This window comes from Epinephelus lanceolatus, chromosome 11, assembly GCF_041903045.1.
Source record: "Epinephelus lanceolatus isolate andai-2023 chromosome 11, ASM4190304v1, whole genome shotgun sequence".
NCBI classification, from domain to species: Eukaryota; Metazoa; Chordata; class Actinopteri; order Perciformes; family Serranidae; genus Epinephelus; species Epinephelus lanceolatus.
Window position 1 is genome coordinate 8,784,861 of NC_135744.1, and position 21,188 is coordinate 8,806,048.

A 21,188-nucleotide genomic window follows, 5' to 3' on the forward strand; every position below is an offset into this window, starting at 1 on the left:
CTAACAATTTTAAATATTGTCTATTAAGAGGGGTTTGAATTCAAATGTGTTTTGAAAACATTTTTTTGAAATTTCGTTAGCCTCATAGCATAACTGCCGAAGCCAAATTGTGATATCTGCCTAACTCTACTCTCCTAACACTGAATTTTTTCTTTTCTGAAAAACCTTAAAATATGACTTAGGCAGTTATGCTATGAGGCTAATGATTTATTGTCTTATCATAGATTACAAAATGTTGCCTGGGAATAAACCAGTGTTAGTGCATCTACTATGGTGACATTCTTTAAGGGCAAGACCGAGCTTATTTGTTAGAAAATCCTCAATTAACTGAAATAATTACTACAGAGTTTTGATAATGGCGATAATTTGTCGTTGTCCACTGATGTTTGAGCAACAATCACTGCAAAGCTGCCTTCCGAACATACTGTAAAAACATGATTAAACTTTCGCATGAACTCTTGAGTGTTTTACACATGACAGATCCTTTTTAGCCATAAGCCAGTAGCTCCCATGACCTTCACTACATTTTCTCATTTGTTGTAGGGCTGGGCAATATAGGCCTATCAATATGAAATCGATATTGTAATATGAAACTACACTATCTTAGATTTTGGATATTGTATGTAAGTGTTTACTAGTTTATACTGTAGGCTGCATTCTAGTAATATGATGTAATTTTCTGAACTTACCCGACTGTTCTAGCAGTTCTCTTATTTTCCTTTACCTATAGTCATTACATCCACTGATGATTGTTCCTCAAAGATGTCATGATGTAAATTCAAATTCAGTCATAAATGTTGTGATATTTCATTTTCTCCATGTTGGCCAGCCCTAATTTGTTGTTTTTTCCCCTTTGTTACTGGAGAGTGTACGGCCTATGATAGCAATACACTCATCAACACTGGAGAAGTAAGCACAGGGGCTAGACTTGGTCCACCACAAAACCCTTCAAACCCCAACTAGAGCGTCCCATTTCACTTATACATGCACAGTGTGTTCAGCACAGAGACGAGATGTCAACCACCAGCTTGCCCGACTAGCATGTGGGCACGATGGGCATCCCTCTTTGGCCCTGGAGGGTCAAAGAAGGAGGGAGGGAGGGGGAAGCACCAACAGGAAGTAAACAGTACACTTTTAGAATCGAAGAGCTTAAATTGGGAGATATATGGGAGAATTGTGAGGAGGAAATGGGAGTCTCCTGGGAAAAACGGGAGGCTTGGCAAGAATGGATCCACTAAGCAGCCTGGCTGATATCCAGTCACAAGAAAGTGAAGTGGATGAAATAGGACTCGGGCAGGCCCATCAATGGGAGATCAGAGACTGTTGTGCCCATGTCTTTGCAGAGACCTGGCTCCATCGTGGAATCCCGGATTGGGTCATGGGCAGGCCATGTTTTGTGCTGACAGAGCGCTTGCTTTGTCCAGGTACTTTAGGTGCACACAGATTTTTATTTTGTCACTTTCTTAGTGGTGGAGACCACAGTTGGGCTCTGTGCTGTTGCTGGCTGTGTGACATCCCTCTGCACTGAGACCTAAGACTGCTTTAACTGATTGTGGTGTGTAACATAATTAGCTCAGAATGGTGTGTTTTGACATGCTCCCTCAGTTACTGGGACTTCTCACATCATTTAATGAGAAGATACCACAAAACAACATGAATGTCTTTCTATCTGCTTTGATAAATATAAGTAGCTGTACAACAATGCGGCAGCTCTGCCATGACACCCCTAATAAACTTACAGCTTTCTTTTTCTGTGTTGCTCCAGAGATGATGGGAAATGTATTGCAAGATGTCAAGACACAGGCCTGACTGTAGCATTAAGATTTCTCTTAGTTCAAGCTAACTTCCAAGCATCCACATACTTTTGACCATGGTGTGGTTCTAGAGCAAGACACTCAACTTATCTATGCCGATAGGCCACTTGTGCAAAACGACACGAGACCTGTTACTAAACAAATATTAATAATATAATCAGTATATACTGTATAATGAATGAATTGCCTGCTTTCAGCCTTTCAGTGTTTGCTGTTCTCACTAATCTTTGCTGAGAGGCAAATCCAAGGTGTTTCTAGGAATTGAGAACATTCGGGGTAGCCTGGACCTGGGGTCTGCCGGATCCTCCAGTGGGATTTATTTTTTAAATTAAGAAGCTTTTTGTACACTATTGTGTCTTATTTACATTCAAAGTCTAATAGTCAATTTCTTTTCATTGTGAATTTAAAAAATGGTCAGTGGGTCACCTGGCACCCCATTAGGAGCCATATTTGGCCCACTCCTATTGAGTATCACTGCTCTAAAACAATCATCAATCAATTGGCACATGCGATGTTACTCAAAATTCCGACATTTCCGATAGCACACAAAGGCAGCAGAGGGGCCGACAGTCTGTGCTCAAACTTACAAAAGCCCCTTTGTCATTTTTCTGTTTTACTCCTCCTTCATATTCCTTTTTCATCTTTTCTTCTTCATGACTGAGACAGACCTAAAAACCGACACAGTCACCTCCTAAACTGTACAAACCGACTCACGCCAGATTTGTCACATCTCTGGGATTTACTGTTAGAAAGAGCACGTTAAAACACGTTAAACGTTAGCGTCCACAATTAGCTTTTTTGTGTAGAAATGAGCTATAGCCTACTGAAATCTGACCATAAAACGCATTACGTTATTTCACATTGAGGCTTTATGTCTGTAGTTTAGACTACGTTGTGCTTAAACCCATCCTTGTCTTATGCTTGTTACTTCAATGTGCTGGGCTTCTACGCATCTGTTTTACAATAATTAGATTTATTCGGTTTAAAAACAGACTAGAGAAGAAGGCAGGAGGAGGAGGGATTACTCTGCTCCAAAACTTTTTCGTCCAGTTTCCATTAGCTGGAGAAGGGCGACGAAGAGGAGGGGGGAGGCAGGACATTCCTCTCATACTGCAGCCCAGGCAGGGTGAGCTTCCTGCCACTTCTCCTGTACCGCTTCTTTTTTAATACGGTTAAACATGAAAGTTACGGGGAAGGACGAAGACTTTGTGGCCGCTAACAAGCTCCTTTTCCCGGAGCAAGGAATAAAACTCACCGCGAGAGCCTCCATTGACCGGCGGCAGCGAGTGTTGTTGTAGAGGCAGATTTTGTGCAGCCAGAGGAGCCGCTTCACTCTCGCAGGAAAGGGGAAAAATAACACACAGAGGGATGTTTCGCTGAGTTGAAGGACCGGGAAAGTAAACGGAAGAAGCTCCATAGAAAGGTAAAACTGTGTGTTTACGAGCATATAACGTTAGCTCAGTTAGGAAGTTAAAAGGTTACCGACAGTACACCGGCCCACGCGCGTGCCTTAAGTGAAAACTTTGAAGGGCAATAAAAAGAGATGTCACAGAGAAAACTGTGTGTTCCAGTAGGATGTCATTTTTCTTTTGTACCATGAAGGCAACCAGAAGAAAAAGTTGCTTCAGAAAACGACTGCGCTTCTGCAACTACCTAACCTTCATGTCAGTCACACTGCTTCCACAGCCCACTCCACTCTGTGAAGGGTGCTGTGAGTTAATGACTTAAGTATTTTCTTCAAATGCCGGTAACTGAAGCCTGGATAGTGTGAAGTGTAGCTGGGTGTATCCTATCATCCCTGTCTATGATGTTTCTATTAGCTGCTTTTTCAGCTTCAAGTTTGGATTTTCCAGTGTGGGTGCCCCACATGAGGTAGCCTACTTGAAGTGGTTCCAGGGGGGGTCCTTAGGGACATGGAAAATCATTTAAGTTGTCACTGGTGTTGCAAACACAAGGTTTCCCTGAGAATGTTCATGTGCTCACTGTAATCTACTTAACTGGAGATTTCTATCACTGTGTTCACATGGTTCACAGTAACACGATTTTATCTGACAGGCTGGTTACAAAGGTTTGGTCTATACTGCAACATGTTGATGAGTTGGTTAGTGAAACATCCAGTTTACCACATCAGGTGACCTTCGACCCGAAGACAAAGTAATCAATACCACTGGTTAGGAGAGACAGAAATTCCATGTCTCTGTGTTAGTTAATTGCACATATGACATTTAAATTTGGAGAAATATTCTTTGTACTGTGATTTTTGGTGAAAAAAAATACACAATTTGATAATTGAAGGCACCAAAAGTTTCAACATGACAAAAGAAAGGAAAATATAGATATGAATTTAGTGTGGTATTCAGACTGGTGTGTAGAGGTTGATTTGTGAAATTCAGACAGTGGTGTAGTGGTAGTCGATGAGGTGGGTGTGCTACCACGTAGATGGGTACGTTACTGAAGAGGAAGTGGGTATACTCTCCCATATCTTCCAATGGCTTTGTAGCTGATACTGTAAACAGGGTTCCCACAGTCATTGAAAACCTGAAAAAGTCATGGATTTAGTAAAAAATCATTGAAAGTTTTGGAAAAGTCTTGGAATTTTGATGCGTACTGAAATTGTCACTGTAATCTTCTGTGGATAACCATCCATGTAATATAACATAACAGCAAATTTATTTTCTGTAGCTTTTGGCGTACCATAGCTCTAATATGTGATTCCTTCATGTATGCCAGCTAGCTGTAGTTATGTCTAAATAAAGATTGAATCTTACATGTTTAAAAATGTGGAGCAAGTGAAGCAAAAATATATTTTGGGTCATTGAAAAGTCATGGAAAAGTTTTAAAATTTTGTCCATAAAATGTTTGGGAGCCCTGTGTAAACAGCCAGAAAAAGAGGTGGGTATACCTGCATATACTCTCCAGTACACCCCTGGTTTATATTCAGTGACCAAAAGAGACTTTACTGGCCTGAAATCACGACACCAAGTGATAGAGATTGTGTGACAATGAGGAACGCCTATGATATATTTCATTAATAATAAGGGGAATTTTCCTGGTAGTTTGCTGTCTGATAGCTACACTAACAATGTTTATTTACTGGCCTGTCCTGGTCATGATGCTTATAAGAGAAATGACATAACATGTTTTCATGTAACATAAGGTGAGAATACATGGAGTTCTCTCTTTTGGACCCTGTCTTTATAACTTATTAAACAGAAAGACATATAATACACATAACACAAGACAGATTGTACGTGGGAACGTCAGTTAAGGCAGGTATTTTCTCAATAAGCACCATGGTTACTGTGGGGAAGAAATTCCGGATTCAGCCTTTAAAAGTTCAGGTTCAAGTTGATTTTCCTCCAGCTCCATGCTGCCAAAGTTAGGGTGCAGTTTTAAAGGGAAATTTCAGTTTATTTCAACCTGTCTCCTATCGTCCTAAATTTGTTTCAAGTGACTAGTGACATAAAAATAATAGTTAGCATATTAGCCATTAGCCTAGATACAGCAGGGGCGCATAGTAGCGTCAGACCTGTTAAAACGTAAGTGAACGGGCATACCTTCAAGTGCAAAGTTAGTCCACTAAACAAGCTTTTTTTCCACAAAGACCGCCTCATATCGTTAGGATGAATGTCAGAGAACATATAGAAAACGACATGTAAACGTGTTGTCTTACCTTACCGGTGTGGTGCCATGTTTGTTTACCATTTAGCTCTGCTTTCCAAAGCGCTGGGGACATTCCGAGATTCCCATTCTGAAGTAAGGGAGGCTGGTCACGTGAGACTACAGTTGGCATACATGGTACACTGCTGACTATTTACTAAATTTTACCATAGGTTTTTAGCACTAATGCTAAAGAGCTAATCTGCTAGCATTACTACTGACTGACCATTATTGGCTGTGCAAGTGATTACTACTATGATATCTTATTAGAGCACACAGGCTGCAGACTTTATGAGTTTTTATTTAAATAAATATTGCAAAGCATGCATTTTATTAGGAATCTCTATCTGTCCGCAGCTAATTTCACAAACTACTGAACCAACAAGCCTAATATTTTGTATGCACATTTATAACTGTGTGCTGAAAGATCTTGTGTGGATGCGGGTATTCACATTTGTTGACAAACCTGTTTTATTTATTGTTTGATAATCCCTCACTCCACGGCTTAAAACAATAAGTTTTACCTAGTCTGCTGCAGATGATGTCGGCCTTCATCCTGGCTCAAAAACTGACATCCATGAAAAAGTTTGGTCTCATTTTGAACTGGAGCATCTGTTATGATCCACTAAAGTTAGGCGCGATATGAGATTAATAAATCACAATTTATTTTTTAATCTTCGCCACAATCCTGACTGTAAGAAACGATTCCAGCGGGCGTAACTGTGCCACATTCCAGCCGCCATTGCTGTGACACACCAGGAGCATTTCAGAAGAGTGTTTTGCCTTCTTGATTTTGTTGATTTGGTCATTTTTCCTTGATATTTGTGGTTCTACCATAAGAAAGTAAATTGGCGGGTTTCTTTTTTGTCTGTTTTGGGCACAGCAAGTTAGGGCCTGGTGGAAGTCCTATGCTACCCACACATTAAAGAATAAAAAAACTGTAATAATAGAATTGTGATCCAGACATTGGAAAGTATCTTATAGTGATGGGATTTCAAAAAGGTTTTCTAAAAGTGATTAAGTCATAGTTGCATTTATTCTCATGAAGGATATAATGCCACATTTTAGAGGGCGGTTGCTACAAGTCTCTGTAAATTTTACAGCATTTGTCCCTTAGTCTTTGACAGTGTTCTGCGCTTCTTCATTGGCCCCTAAAGAGTCTCCCTGTATTTCCATGTAGGAAATATTTTAGTGTGAATGAAAACCCTGCAGATTAGAGACCAAAGGGCCCACTGGGTTTGACTCAGAGCCTAGAAATTCCTCTCACTGCTGTGCTTCTCTGTGATATAAACACTCCTCACTCTACTTTTACCACTTTCCTCCAGCCCCCGCCTCTCCCCCTCTTGTTTTCTTGCTTCCCCCTCTCTGTTTCTATAACTTCCTGTCATCTGCTCTGCCCATTTTATTTTTTGTCTGCCTTGCTGACTTAACTAAATCTCACAGTGGACAGAATGGGACTGATGGGACTTTTGAATATCATAGCATTCAGGGATGTGCACTGCATTTAGTTGAAAAGCCAGGAAATATCACATGATTGTACTAACCTTTTGAAAAATAGTCCAGTCGCTTGTGGTGGTTTTCTTTCTAGTTAGTTTTCCCCAATTTAAAGGACCATTAGGAAGCAAAGTCTTAAAGTTGCTCTGATTAATTCATGGAAAGTTGTGGAAGGTAAAGTCACATTCATGTGTGGGAAGGCTGGCAGCAGCAACAACATTCAGGTTTCCATAATCCCTCTGAAGAACAGCCAGTGAAGGCTGTTATGACTTTCACAACATACCTCCTAATGTGTGTGTTCTGAACTAACACAAGATGGACACAGGAAGTGGGGTGCTGTGGGGACCGCAGCTCCCCCTAAAATCAGGCATGATAAAAGCCATTAGTTAATAAAAGAGTTTAGACTTAATGTTTAATAGTGTTTCCTCCTTTTTACTGGTATATAAAAGGTGTAGTCTATTGGTTTTTTGGTGGGAATGAGTTATTAGAGTTTTTCAATCTGGTAATTTTAAGCATTTCCATCTTTTCAGATCAGTTTTTGATACTAAGTGATTTGACAGGTAGCAGGTTTGAGCTTTTCTGTCATGTGCGATCAAATTGAGATGTTATTGGAGTGTTAAGAATTTTTCAGTGTCCCTTGGAATCAAAAGCCCCTTTTACACTGCTTGTTCAAGGCAGAAATATTTTGTCTGTTTTGTATGTAAGGTATGATCGTGGAATAGGAGGACAGAGTTGTCTTGCCTCTGAGCAAGGAACGAAATGAAATGATGCCTGTATAAATGGGACAGCCAGCAGGATGTGATCATGGGCGGCATGGGCGTGATGTTTTGATTATGTGTTATGCACGTGACCCACCACGGGAGATTTAAAAGGGAGCTAGTAGCAGCTAGCAGCTAAGAAGAACAGCGTCTGAAAATGTCCGCAAATTGGGAAAACAATGGGGTCCGGGAGCTCCTCACCATCTGAGCAGAGGATGAGATCACCCGCCAACAGCAACGGTAAATGATTGTTATTGTGTTGTAAGTGCTGCTGACGTGTGTGCTATATGTCACACCAGATGTCATCACTGTTGTGTAACATGTCATACCCATCATGCCTCTTTTGATTCCATGAGGCTGGGATGCTATCTAAAATGACACACTGGAGTGGCATGATGCCGCCATTGTTTGGTTCTGTGTAAAAATGCAAATGTGGCATAAATAAGGGACTTTTAGCTGCTCTGTTGTGTGTAAAAAGGGTAAAATTAACCAAAAAGGTCAGGGTCACTGTTCATCCTGTCAGACAGACCCCCGGAGAGAGTTTAATCCAGTCAGCTACAATCAGAGTACATAATGTATAACATAACTTCAAATACTGCCACTGTACAGTGACAGTCATGACTCATTTGTACATTATGATATGTAAAGCATAAACTTAGCTTAGTAAAGAGCAGCATCGTAGATGTGCTATTTGCAGATTCTGATGGCAAAAACTTTGACACTCGTTTGCAGACATATCAGTAGTCCAGCATCACAGCTGTCTCTGCACGCTGTAGTCTGTTTACTTTTGTCTGTCACTCAGCGCTACGTCACGTTTTGTTACTTTGATAGGTTGTAGGTGTATCCAGTTGTGTCCAGAGGCATTTTGGTCTATGGGTGTTAAAAATGCCCCTTGGAAATCATAAGTGAACTGAGAGGTTCAGGGCTCAATTGCATTTGAAATTTGGTCAAGCAATGTCAGGCTATTAGACCATTGAATTTTGCACACTGAAAAGCATGAATAAGCAAGATGGACAATAAAGATGTAAAAGAAGATAAGTGAATATTGTTCAGAAAATTATAGCCATACTTTGTTGACACAAAGGTTGCTGGTTTGAATCTACAGGTAATTCCCTCAGCATTGACCGTTAGTGCGGCTTCTAATCAGCTAAGCCAAAGCTGCTCGGTAAAGAAGTATTAAACTGTACTGGGCAGCACCCAGGACCTGAATATGAAGCTGGGTGTTTCCTGAAAGAGAAAGTAGAAAGCAACTGAACTTTCCCTGGAGAAGAATGTTTTTTATTGTCAGAGCAGCATCATTAACTAAATATGTGGCGGGACAAGATCTTCATCCTTCCCATTGTGTTGAATTTCGGGAGCTTTCTAGTTGAACCTGATTTCTGCCTCTTTTATCGGTCAGTCCAAATACCTGAGATTGGGTTCCTATCTGTGTAATTTTGTAATTACACCACCCAGTTTGACTCATATCTGTGTTTCTACTTGTTTCTGTCACTTCGTCACTACGTCAATAATGAAGACTCTGCACTCATCTTGACGTCATTTGTTACTGCACTCTGAGAATGTTCCTACTTAACACTTCTTGTGTATTTCTGTACATGGTTATTATCACATCATTATCACGTTACCAGACCCCTAGAGCCTTAAAAGAACATTTTGATTTAACCTCAATTTAATATTCCTGATTATTATGTCTATATCATAGCATCTTGTTGACATTTTTTCACCACGGTTAATAGAATAATGTCGGTTTTCCAAATGTGGTTTGTTGCCAGAAATACCAATTTAGTCTCCATATCCCAAACAGTGCAAGCACTGAAAATATGCCTGTGACTCTGGACTAATCATGTAAGAATTAGTGGGATTAGAGAATAGAAGGGATATTTTTATGCCTCTGCACCAGTGTCAGCCATGGCTGGAGGCATTGTTTTCAGGTTTTCTGTTTGTTCTAATGTATGTAGCCTACATCCCATTCTTATGAATGTAGTATCTTAAGAACGCCTTGAGGGAATTTCCTGAAATTTGCACCAAACGTCCAGTTGGACTCAATGATGAACTGCAGCGTTTCCCACAGAATTGAACTGTATGTGTTTGGGGGGGCACAACAGTAGTGGGCCACCACAAATAAATGAATGTGTGGAGAAACCCTGAACTGACTAGATTTTGGTGGAAGGCCAAAGGTCACTGTGACCTCCGTCCTATTCTCGTGTATGTGATATTTCAGGAACACCTTTAGGCACAAACATCCCCTGGACTCAAGGACGAACTGATAAGAATTTGGTGGTCGAAGGTCACTGGTTCTCAACCAGGGGTCCTTGAGGAAGTTCCAGGGGGTGGGGCTTTAACAATAGGGAATAGTTTATTTTCACTATTTTATTCACTGCAGAAGTGAGCCCAATGTGAGTAAAAATTAAAAGACTGACTATTCAAATCAAAGGTTTCTCTTCCTCCATGCTTATCTCAACTGAAGGTGACAACTATCTGGTCTTAATAATATCTACAACCAGTGTCATCTGGGAACCACTGGTCAAGGTCACTGTAGTTTTACAGAATACATTTTTGGCCATAACTAAAGAACTCATATGCTGATTATGGTAAAACTTCACACAAAAGTTTAAGAGGATGTAGTGATAAAGTGATGACATTTTACATTCAAAAGGTCAAAGGTAAACTTCACTGTGACATCATAATGTTCTGCAAAAACACTTTCCTGGCCCTTATTCAATGGTGCCTTAACTCAAAAACAGAAGGGGAGACATTTGGTCAGATACTGAATTGGTGACACTGATCTTGGGTGCCCACCTCTATGCTGCTGGGGGGGAATTTGTGTGAAGCACCCACGTTTTAGAATATGTAGCCTCTTTGTAGCAACATCCATATTTGAAGCATTGTTCCCTGTCATTGTGACATTTGAGTCTGGCAGAGGCATACAACCTCGAGGTGGTAATACTAGTCTAATTTAAGCAAGTAATGGAGCATATTGCTAATACAAACTGAACACTGGTTGCATGTGAAGATGGTGTTTACAATGTCAGTGAGATGAGCTATAAATTTTAACTATAAATAAATTCTGATATAGCCTGACTGGCGCTGGAGTTGTAAGACCAATACAAAGAACTTGAGGCAGCTTGGGAAAAAAGAAATGCAGTTCTGCAGTTTAGCGGGTGTGCTTTGGTTTGTGAATACAATGAAGAAAAAGATGCAGAGGTGAAGTGTATAAACAGGTTACAGAAGCCTTGTACAGATTGGGCAAACCTCCAACATGAATTGAAGCTGATCCAGGGCCATTTTCCTCTGTCACTGTCCCACTGACATACAGAGAGAATTGTGCCTGTTACATGAAAAACACTGCAGTAGCTTTGACTACTGTATGTGCCTAGATGACAGTATCCATAGGAGCTGCAGGTCATGTGACTTGTCCCATGTTTTCCTGTCATGTCTGAATCAGCTGTCTGTGTCATCATGTTAAGGTTTGGTGACTGTCTCAAACACATGTCTAGACACTGTGTACTGCGGCAGATCACAGCACAGGAGACATGAAGAGACTAAAAAGTTGTGAGTCAACACAAGAGTGCTGATACCTCCTTTTGTTGAACTGTTGAATGCCCTCCATCCAAGATGAAAAAAACACAAGGAAATGCTTAAGGAAATTCTCTACAGTGTAAAAAAGCTGAGGGGAAACTCATATTCTGCCTCCAACATATCTTTTTATAATCACAGAGAAGAAGAAGACGGAGGAAAAGATTACCTAAGAGTGCACCCTGTTGTTGTTTAAAGTCACAATCAGTGAAAGGGGAAGTAACAGTCTGGAGTATTTATACCATTGACGGTTGGCAGAGTAAATGCTGGTAAAGCAGTTACACTAGAACGCAGGTATGAGGGAGTGGCTCAGGGCTGAACGGTTGCCAGATCCACCTGTCTCTACCTCCCGGCCTCACCTGTTGGAATGAGGGAAAGGGGAGGGGGGTGTGGGAAAATGGAAAGAGAGGTGCGCCGCCTCAAATCTGTACAAAGCAGGTAGATGTTCGGTGAGAAACACAGTAACAGACAAACATTGGAGTACTTCCTAGTTTTTTACTCAGGAGTTTATTTTGGGAGAAGACACAATTTTTTTTGAGGAAAACACACAGGTAGGAGCATTTATAAAAACTTCTGAGCCAGTTTTTCACTTGTGATTCTAAAAGAGAACATCAGGATAAGAGCAGAAATCAGGTTTATGCTGTGAAGAGGAAATCAAGGTGGGAGGCGTTATTTAGTTTGGGGTTATCTAGGATGTTATTTATCTAAGGTGTTCATGGGAAGGAAATGAAAAAGCCCTAAATTAAGTGGTTTGGTCTGTGAAGAGGAGATAAAAACAATATGCATAATGCATTTCAACTTCAGCTTTCACTTAAGACAGAACATTGTGCTTTCCTGCAGAACTGTTCTTTTCCAGCAAAAAACACAAAGACATTAACACCTTGAACTCAATTCAAGTGTTCATAGTTATGACGCTCTAAAATCCTGCTTGATTTCAGTACATTCACTTCATCTTGTTGTATCTGTTGTTACTGGGGTATTTCCTCTCCCATTCCTTCTTTGTCTATTTTCTAATTCATAAATTGAATCTTTTTCATGAGCAGTCAGCAATATGTTCTCAGTTTGAGTGTCTGTTAAAAGACAAGAATGAAAATCTACAAAGTTTTGAACAGGAACAAGAACAACCGAATAATAAGCCAAAGATTAAATGAGTGATGACCAAAGAATGTGGCAGTGTGGAAAAGCATGTGTGTACTTGCAAGTAAAGGCTGCCATACATTGGTTTTACATATTAGATTCTGAATAATGCTTACCATACACAAGAAGACTTTGAAAAGACTTTAAGACTTAAGTCTGACACCCTTTCACATCTAGCAACAATGTGAGTACTTAGTCATACATGTAAGAAAAACTGGGGATCTTGCAGGGTCACTATTTGCAAAACTACAACTAGATTCCTTTGAAAATTATTTCCCATCTTGCTCCTGTTATATTTCTTAAAGGGATGTTGGTGTAATATTATAACATGTTAATAATTCCTTATGTATCTGCAAAAACACAAGATAAAAGGTATCATATGTTGATAGTATTCTTGTTATTTTCGGCATCACTTTAATCCATAAAGAAACTATATTTGTGTAAAAACTTTTCATTTTGGTTTTTGTTACCTCAACTCACCACCAGTCTCAGTTGGTTAGCAGCACCATTTGAATGGGAAAAGAGCATGAGAATGAGAGGGTGACTACCTGAAAAATTAAGCTTTCTCACTAAAGGTAGAGCACTGTGGTGGATCAGATACACACTGAAATAAACACGGACTCTTGGTCACTTCACCAGTTTCTTCTTTTTCTACAGTCCAAGAGCACCAAGACTTGTTCACGTTCTTGCACCTCCCCAGAGTCCCCTCCATGTTTACAGTCCACCCGGTTTGCTACTTGTTTGGTGCTGAAGAGAGAGCACCCATTGGTTGTTAGCAAAGTTCATGTCATTTAACTTCAGTATTTACATGAGCCAAGACTAAAAACTTGTGACGATATTAAATAGGTTTTGTCCAAACTCTAAGATGAGCAGAACTGATTAAGACAGGCTGGAATGAGTGTTCCGACCACCTTACACCAAACGATTGAGATCACAGGAGCGCCCACCAACTGAGGTAAAACTTTCATGATTTTATTTTGACACTGAATTTTTTTCTCTAACAGTAAAATTGCTTGAAAAGTCATTTGGTGTAAGGGCGGCATACGTTGCATGCCAGTTCGAAGTGTCAGAGTTTAGAGTTACAGAGTTCAGCCTTCATGCCCACCAAAGTCCATCCTTTAGAAGTATACTTCCACAGGATTAATGTTCTTCCGTTGGTTGGATTACAGAGATCATATATGAGACCAGTGTAGATCCCTTTTAAACTCAAAATCAATGCTGGTTCAACCCTGGTTGAGCCCTCAGTGTGAAAGGGGTATTTGCTGCTCTGATCTCCTTTGTCAGTGTGTTTCTGGCCCGGCTGTACAGGATCCTGTTCCCACTTCTGTAGGCCTTCTCCTTGGCTGGACCAAGCTGCTTGAGTTTAGCTGTAAACCAGGGTTTATTGTTTTTGTACATGTAGAAGGAAAACTGATATAAGATGTCAGAGACTTCATCCAGGTCTGTAGCAGCAGCATCAAAAACAATCCTGTCAGTGCAGTGAAAGCAGACCTGTAACTCCAGCTTTGCCTCGTTGGTCCATCACTTCACAGAGCGATATAGGTACCCTTTAATGTATATCTATCCCTGCTGGAAACAGGACCTTCACTATTTGGATTGGGACTGGCACAATATCAGATCTACACTATGTGATTACCTCGGCCAAAAGAGTTCACGATACAGATATTATTGTGGGATCTAAAGAAAATTTGAAACATAAAAAAGTTATCAGTCATATTCATCTTTAATTTTGTTTATTGTGTGTTTTGTATCTTTTTTTGTCTTGAATTACAATCACACATTACATTCATTCATTTCCGTAACTGCTTATCCTGTTGGGGGTCACAGAAGGCTGGAGCCTATCCTAGCTGACATTGTCAAGAGTGTCAAGTCAACAATTAATCTAACCTGCATGTCTTTGGACTGTGGGAGGAAGCCAGAGAACCCCGACCTCTTGGTTCAAACCCCCAACCCCAGGTTCAAAGCGGTAATCCTTTTGCTGAGATGATTATGCTACCACTGCACCACCGTGACATCTGAATCAAGCATCTCATGCAAAATAAGACAAGCTGAATTCAGTAGTCTACAGCTGTAATTTCAATTTACCCAATAGCCTAATGTTAAATCAACATTTATGTATATAGAAATATTGGTTGCCCTTAACCCTAACCCGTGTTCTCCAGTCAGGGCCAAAAAACTTGATCTTGGATGTTCCTTATAATACTCAGACAGGATTGTATAACTCTGGAAAGTTATCACAGCGACAACTGATTTTATCTTTCATCTTGACGGTCACAAGGTTAACAGTAGAAATACAGTGTTCATGTTACAAAGTAATGCTGTGCAATGCATGTCACATTGCAGCAAAAGTGGAGCATGTTTCAACTTTTTTGCAGTGTGACTCAACATTGTTTCGACAGACCGCCCTGTGTTGGCACCCTGCTGTGTCGTAGGGATGGCTCCATTAAAACAGAACTGGAGAAATTGATTTTTTTCATACATGACTTCAGAGTATTACTACGAGTAGAAAGGCTGTGGCTGCTTAACAGTAAACTAAATGTTTCTCCCAAGAGCCCATCTCAAATTTAAGCTACAGCCATGGAGTAAAGATAGTGATGCACTGTTATATATCTCATAAATATGAATATTTAAAAATTTACATCATTTAAGTGTGAAACAGTCTTTATGAATTGTTTACCTGTTCAAGGTTTAATTGCATGAAGCAAGAAAAGGTGTATGTTATTGTTATTCCCTGCATCTTAAGTTCATGCCATAGTGATCTGAACAAGCCTCATCTCCTCTGTAACAGATTCAGTTTAAGGGTTTAGAGCAGAGATAGCAATCATGAGCCCCTTTTAAACAGAGATTTTGCAATACTGCTGTAAAGAAGATCACCAGCTGTGCTTTTTTGCCAGGGGTCAGTATGACTCTCAATATGACCCCTCTACCTCTGCTGCTGGTTTACTAGCCTAACAATAGCCCCCCATGTTTGTACATTTTGTACAGAACGACAAGATGGAATAACGGTGCCTTAAACAGCACCTGGCAGTATAACAGGCTTTGGACTGTGGCATCCCGACACTGAGTATGTCAGTGAGGTTGTTGGACTGTCCTTTTTGTAGCGGCACATTCTGAGTGTAAACTTTGCAATATAAATTGTGCTTGAATTTGGTCACATTGTCAGAAGCAGTACGTCCTACATCTCGGTGCAGGACAGCGCCCCAGTGTCTGGTATAAATATAATAAAAAATGTGTACTGCGTTCCAACTGTACAACCCTCCAAAGTAGGAAGTGATTTCTAGTTCAACATCACATTTCAGTATGTATAAAACTAGTCAGATACAGCATGTTGTACATACTCCCAAAGAAAGCAGTGATGGCGGCATGAATATGGATTTCTTCAAATCGCTGTTGAAAGTCTTCTCAGTGTGTCTCCACACTGTGACCTCTTCATGCATAAGTACACCCAGGCAGAAATGCAGGTTTACATTCACAAACACACACTGTGGGTGTCAGCATAGTATATCATGACAAATGTATAGATACAGGAACCTTGAGACGTTGGTTGCTGAGTAAACTGTTTATATGAAGGGGAGTGTGGAGACACAGGGGGGTCAATGGGGGAGGGGATGCAGAGAAGGTAATACATCTGGAAGTTAGTATTTTTTTCCTTTAGAAGAGGACGTGGATTAGTTCTGTTGTCATATTGATGTCAGGATGTTTCATGTCACCCCAACTTCTACACTTGGGTTTTGCAATATGTCAAATAGATTGTCTTGGACAGTGACCGTATGTAAGACATACATGAATGTACCAGTGACACCCATGAACCCTTTGTGATGGAAGACGTACCACGAGGAACCATTTTGGGTTATCGTCACTTTTTTATGATATGTGTTAATGGTTATTATGTTACGAATGTGGTCACAGGGTACAAAATAGCATGGAAATCAAAAACAGATGGACACGAGATGAGAAAAAGCAGAAGAGGGAAAGAGAAACAAATGACTAAAAAAAAGAGAAAGAGGCAGTGACCAATGGATAAAGAGGTGCGGTGGTGTGATTTGTCAAGAGCAGAAGAGTTGTAATCCTCTCCCACTGCTCTGTTTAGAAGCAAACATGCAATCACAGACCTTCAAACTGTGTTACATGTCTTGCTAACAGCAGGTGGCCATAACATAAAGCTGTAGAATTATCCAGGGGACTTGTGTGTTTCAGTGTTGAGTAACATTAAGTTTAGGTATCATTAAAAGAAAAGTTTGAGGGGGGAAAATGTTCCTGGAACGGCAGCTCTTCCGACTTCGCAGCTCCATTGTGCAGCCTGAAGTGACACCAGTTGAAAGCTAATGCGTGCTGAGCTTCCTTCAGATCACAGTCAGTGTGTTTACATGCACTGCACTAATCTGGTTACTATAAACGCATATTTTATTCATAGTCAGTTAGTCAGTATTCAGATTTCTCCTCTACCCCAACTGTATTTTGGAAGCGTGGCTCTCTGATTTTAACAGAAATATTGAGAGAGGACGCACCTTCCCTCTATCTTTGGTTTTTAGTGTGTCAGACTGACAGCATTGTGAGGACAACAGGTAGAGACACTGAGCACAGCTCGTCCTTCCATCAGTGTCTGAATTTAAAGTTGAATGTTCAGCAGTGGAAGCTGACTTGTTAGACTTCTGCAGGCTACTTAGTGTGTGTTTCGATTTCAGTCGGTCATTGCATGCAGTTATTTATCTAAGATGAATAAAACCACACTTATTTCCTCTGCAGAGTGTTTGGCTCCTGCTGACACCAACCAGTGCCTTTACACCTTGGAGTGCCTTGAGGACCTGCTGAGCCTGCAGGGAGGCCAGATTCTGGAGTTGAGCCACCTGCCACCACCAGGCTACAACTGCCTAAAACTGGCCCACCTCCACCCACAACAACATCATCCTCCTCATCTTCCTGCTTACCCTCACCAAGTCCCACCCTGGCCTGCCGGTGGGCCGTCCACAGCATCACAACATGAGCAGCTGTTGCCACTGAAGCTGCTGGGGGAGCGCAGTGAGAGCAGCCATACAGGTAGGTATGAGAGGGGGGAAGCTTGTGAGATTTGCGAAAGTAAGTCGGATAAGGGAAAAAGATAAGGAGGAAGACAGGCAGGAAGTAAAGAGGGGAGTCAGAGATAGATATGTTAGGGAGGAAGAGGGGAGGTAAGCAAGTAAATAGAGGGACAGACGAGAGGAGGGGAGAAGAGAGGAAGGGCAGAAGTTGTGTTAGGACAAGTCATATGGCGGAGAATATTTAAAAATCCATGCAGATGCATTGTTAAACCAAGGGCACAAAAAACAAACCAGCCGCTCAGTTTAGCAGTCTGTGTGAAACAATTTATAAACAGTGCACACAGATCACTTACCTGTACACACAGTTTAAAGGAACAGTTTGTAAGATTTAGGGAGATTTACTGGCATTGAGCGGTGACGATTTCAGATTGCAACCAGCTGAAACTTCTCCTGATTAGAATTCCTACAGACTTTATTCTTTGGGAGGTTTTGGGAGCTAAATTATTGGCAGAGGTTTTTTATCATTTTGTTTAACGCGGAAGTTGAATAGCATTAAATGGCTGCGAAAAAAGTGTACAACACGTACAGAATGTACAGAGCTGTAAACCTGTCCACCATGGTACCAGTTTGTTGCTAGCTAACCATAGTGAACTTGTTGGTCAATTGTTTGGTCTGTGATGTAATAGTTCAACTGGCTCAAGGTCCAATACTAACAAGCTGAAAGGAGGCATATTGCCACCTTTCGTAGCAGTGTCGGACCTACTTCGGTAAATAAATTGATTCCTTTCCTGTGCTGGTATACTTGGACTAGGAGAGTAGTCCAATTAAATGTGCATGTAGATGTACTGAGGTTCTGATTTATACTCTACTCTGATTGGAGACGACAGATGTTCAAGTATTCTAGTTGTCTGACACCAATGACTAATTTATGCTTTCATTCACTGGATATAAATAACAAATGACATCACCTTACCAGCATACTATCTAACCTCCCTTACATTTTATTTTGAAAGACTGAGGTCCACTTCAGAAGTCTTAACATTCACATGAGCTCAACTTGACTCAGCACAACCCAAATATTTTTTCCCCTTACAATTTATTATACTATGCGCTTGGTAAATCGGTATGTGCACTCTAAATTTGTTCTAAATTTATTTGCTTTGTTGATTCTTTTCCTACCACATGACCTCTGGCAGGCTTCATAGTATTTTAGGATACAGCACATAAACCACAGCAGTTGTTGGAACGCTTTTTTTCATCTTTTACAACAGTCTTTGTGCCAAGATAGGCTAGACACATCCCAGACCAGTTTCTATACTGGATGCATGGAGCCTGAACTGGTATCAATGTCAGACTTTGCCACCAGCATTCTGGATTCACTAAATAGATTACACAGAGGAAATTACTGCAAAGAATGAAGTCATGCCATCTCATCCTGTCTCAGCTTTCTTTATATTCTGTTGTTTTTGCTATTCTTCTCTGTTGTCCTGTCACCCTGCTGCTAGCTGTCTGTGCAGAGAGCGAGTCAAAGAGAGAAGATTTTGGGGATGAACTGCAGGAAATGGCAGTTGAAGTATGTTGGAGAGAGTATACATCTACAGTCTACAGGGCTGGGTAGTGGAAAAACCATAAACATCAGGAGCCAGATGTATAAAACTGTTGATTCACAACTTAAACTGTGTGTATGCACAAAGACAGAAATATGCATTTGCATTCTTTTTGTCAGATTTATAAAATTGTGTGTACACCTGATTCTGTTAAATAAATTGTGGCATTGGGCACATGTGCAGGATCATCATTTCTACACCCACAGTTAGCCATAAATGGATGTAGAAATGCCCTTAAACATCCATTTGCATAGTGATACTTGTACTATAGTAAGGTATTGATGTTGAGCCATTTGGTCATATAACAGGAAGGCTAGAGATTATTAAAATATATTTAGAAAGTAGAGGAACAAATAAGATTTAATTTCTATTCAATTGATTGACTTGATCTGAATGCCTTGAAACTGCAGAACTATCTATAGAAATATCTGAGCAGCTGAGCAACAGCTATGTGAAGAAAGACCACAATAGTCCAGCCAGCTGAACACACTTGCATAGTTGAAAGTTCGTCACAATCACAAGACAAAAAGTTAACTTTTGTTACTTTATAATGATCAAAGTTTACTGATGGCTGAAGGAACTGTTTGTAATCTTGGGTTTTTAGTTTAGTTTTCTGGGTTTTTGTAATAGGATTTTTGTGAAAGTCATATAAGTTTAAAATGAGCTTTTGTGCTTCTGATTTCCACTACCCGGCCCAATATTACTCCATCAGTACCTTTTTTCCACTTCTTCAGCTTGAAGTGAATTGAACATTTGCTGACATCCCACCAAAGCTAACATTTTTCCTTTTGTCTTACATGGTTTTATTCACTTACAGATGTTTCGGAAAAAATCATCTTCCAGCTTGAGAATGAGAAGAATAACAGAAAACGCTAGATGTAATAACTTCTTTCTTTACTCTGTGGAAAAATGTGTAAAACAATGTAGTTGGTAACATTCAGTGTTGTCAGAAGAAACCCACCCCAAAAAAAGAAAGAGACAACAGACAGATCAATGTGAAAACATGTTAAATGCATACAAATAAGTCAAATTGCTAGGGCTGTAATCAACAAAGAAAATCTTGGTCGACTGAAATTCTACCTACTTTTCAAACAATCCACTGGTCGAAAAATCTGCATGTTACCTCGAGGTTAACTAAATGGCCACAGTGCACTTTGGGTTAAATGCTGCGCTCATCAATGTCACCAACCGTCCAATCACAGTGGATAAGGGGTTGGACAAATACCACAAAGACCAACCATTACAGAGGACAAATGCAAGTGCTGAACAGACCCCCAGGAAAGCTGCCCAGCCTTACAGCCTTTTTTTTTTTGGTATTGCAGCAAAAAAATCCCCTGCAGCCCATTATAAAAGATGAACACCTCAAACTGCAAACAAGGTCAATTATGAATCTTTCTATTCTGAATTTTTGAGCAGTGGTTGTTATATATTTGTAAAAGTTTCCTCAAGCAGAAAAAGTGATTTAAAAATCAATGACGTCTTCACAATGTAAAGTCTAGAGCTGGGTGGGAGCTAGTGTGCAGGGCCAGCAGGAGAAACACTACTGTGCATTAGGGATGCACAATGATATCAGCATGTCATTGGTAATCGGACAATATCGGATTTAATATCGTGCATCCCTACTGCGCATATTCAGTGGGCCTCATACTGCATAAGTAAACCTGGAAGCTAGTAAACTTTTTTGGCGTATGCACCAGATGAGCAGCTCCATTGGACTGAATAGGTGCCATCTTGGGGTCAATTATCTAGTTATCATTAAAATCCGTAATGCTGAACAACAAATGCTATTTCCAGCTAGGAAAAGTAACATTTTTGTGGACACAGCCTCATTAAATCAACATCAGCGAATGTCTGACCAATGAGAATTTGGTTGGACAGTAGCATATCAACCAATCAATCGACCAACCAACCAGAAGGTGACAGCCCTGCATTTTTTTTTTTTTTTACTTGTTTCCAAGGACTGGAAAAAAGACATTATAAGCAGGCTCCTTTAGAAGAGAAGTTTGACTCAGATTATGACTCAACTTTACAGCAAATACATTCCAGGTGGTTTCAACTTTGACAACACTGGATGTGCAACTGAGAACACATTTCTTCTGTCTTTAACACTGTATGAGCATTTCC

General features: G+C 40.4%; 1 protein-coding gene across 4 annotated transcripts in view; it reads left to right on the plus strand.

Annotated features, from left to right (window-relative positions):
- The first annotated feature begins 2,887 nt into the window (after positions 1–2,887).
- The window catches only part of amot (angiomotin), a 52,163-nt gene continuing 33,862 nt past the window's right edge, over positions 2,888–21,188 (plus strand). The window contains exons 1-4 of one of the 4 annotated variants that reach the window (XM_033644683.2): positions 2,888–3,237; positions 17,186–17,476; positions 18,963–19,030; positions 19,882–19,942. In XM_033644683.2, coding sequence (XP_033500574.1) covers positions 19,019–19,030; positions 19,882–19,942 — 73 coding nt within the window. In that variant the 5' untranslated portion in view covers positions 2,888–3,237; positions 17,186–17,476; positions 18,963–19,018. Of the gene's footprint in view, positions 3,238–11,755; positions 11,854–17,185; positions 17,477–18,962; positions 19,031–19,881; positions 19,943–21,188 lie in introns of those variants that run through there. The other 3 variants (XM_078172221.1, XM_078172222.1, XM_033644690.2) reach the window with 3 other exon arrangements.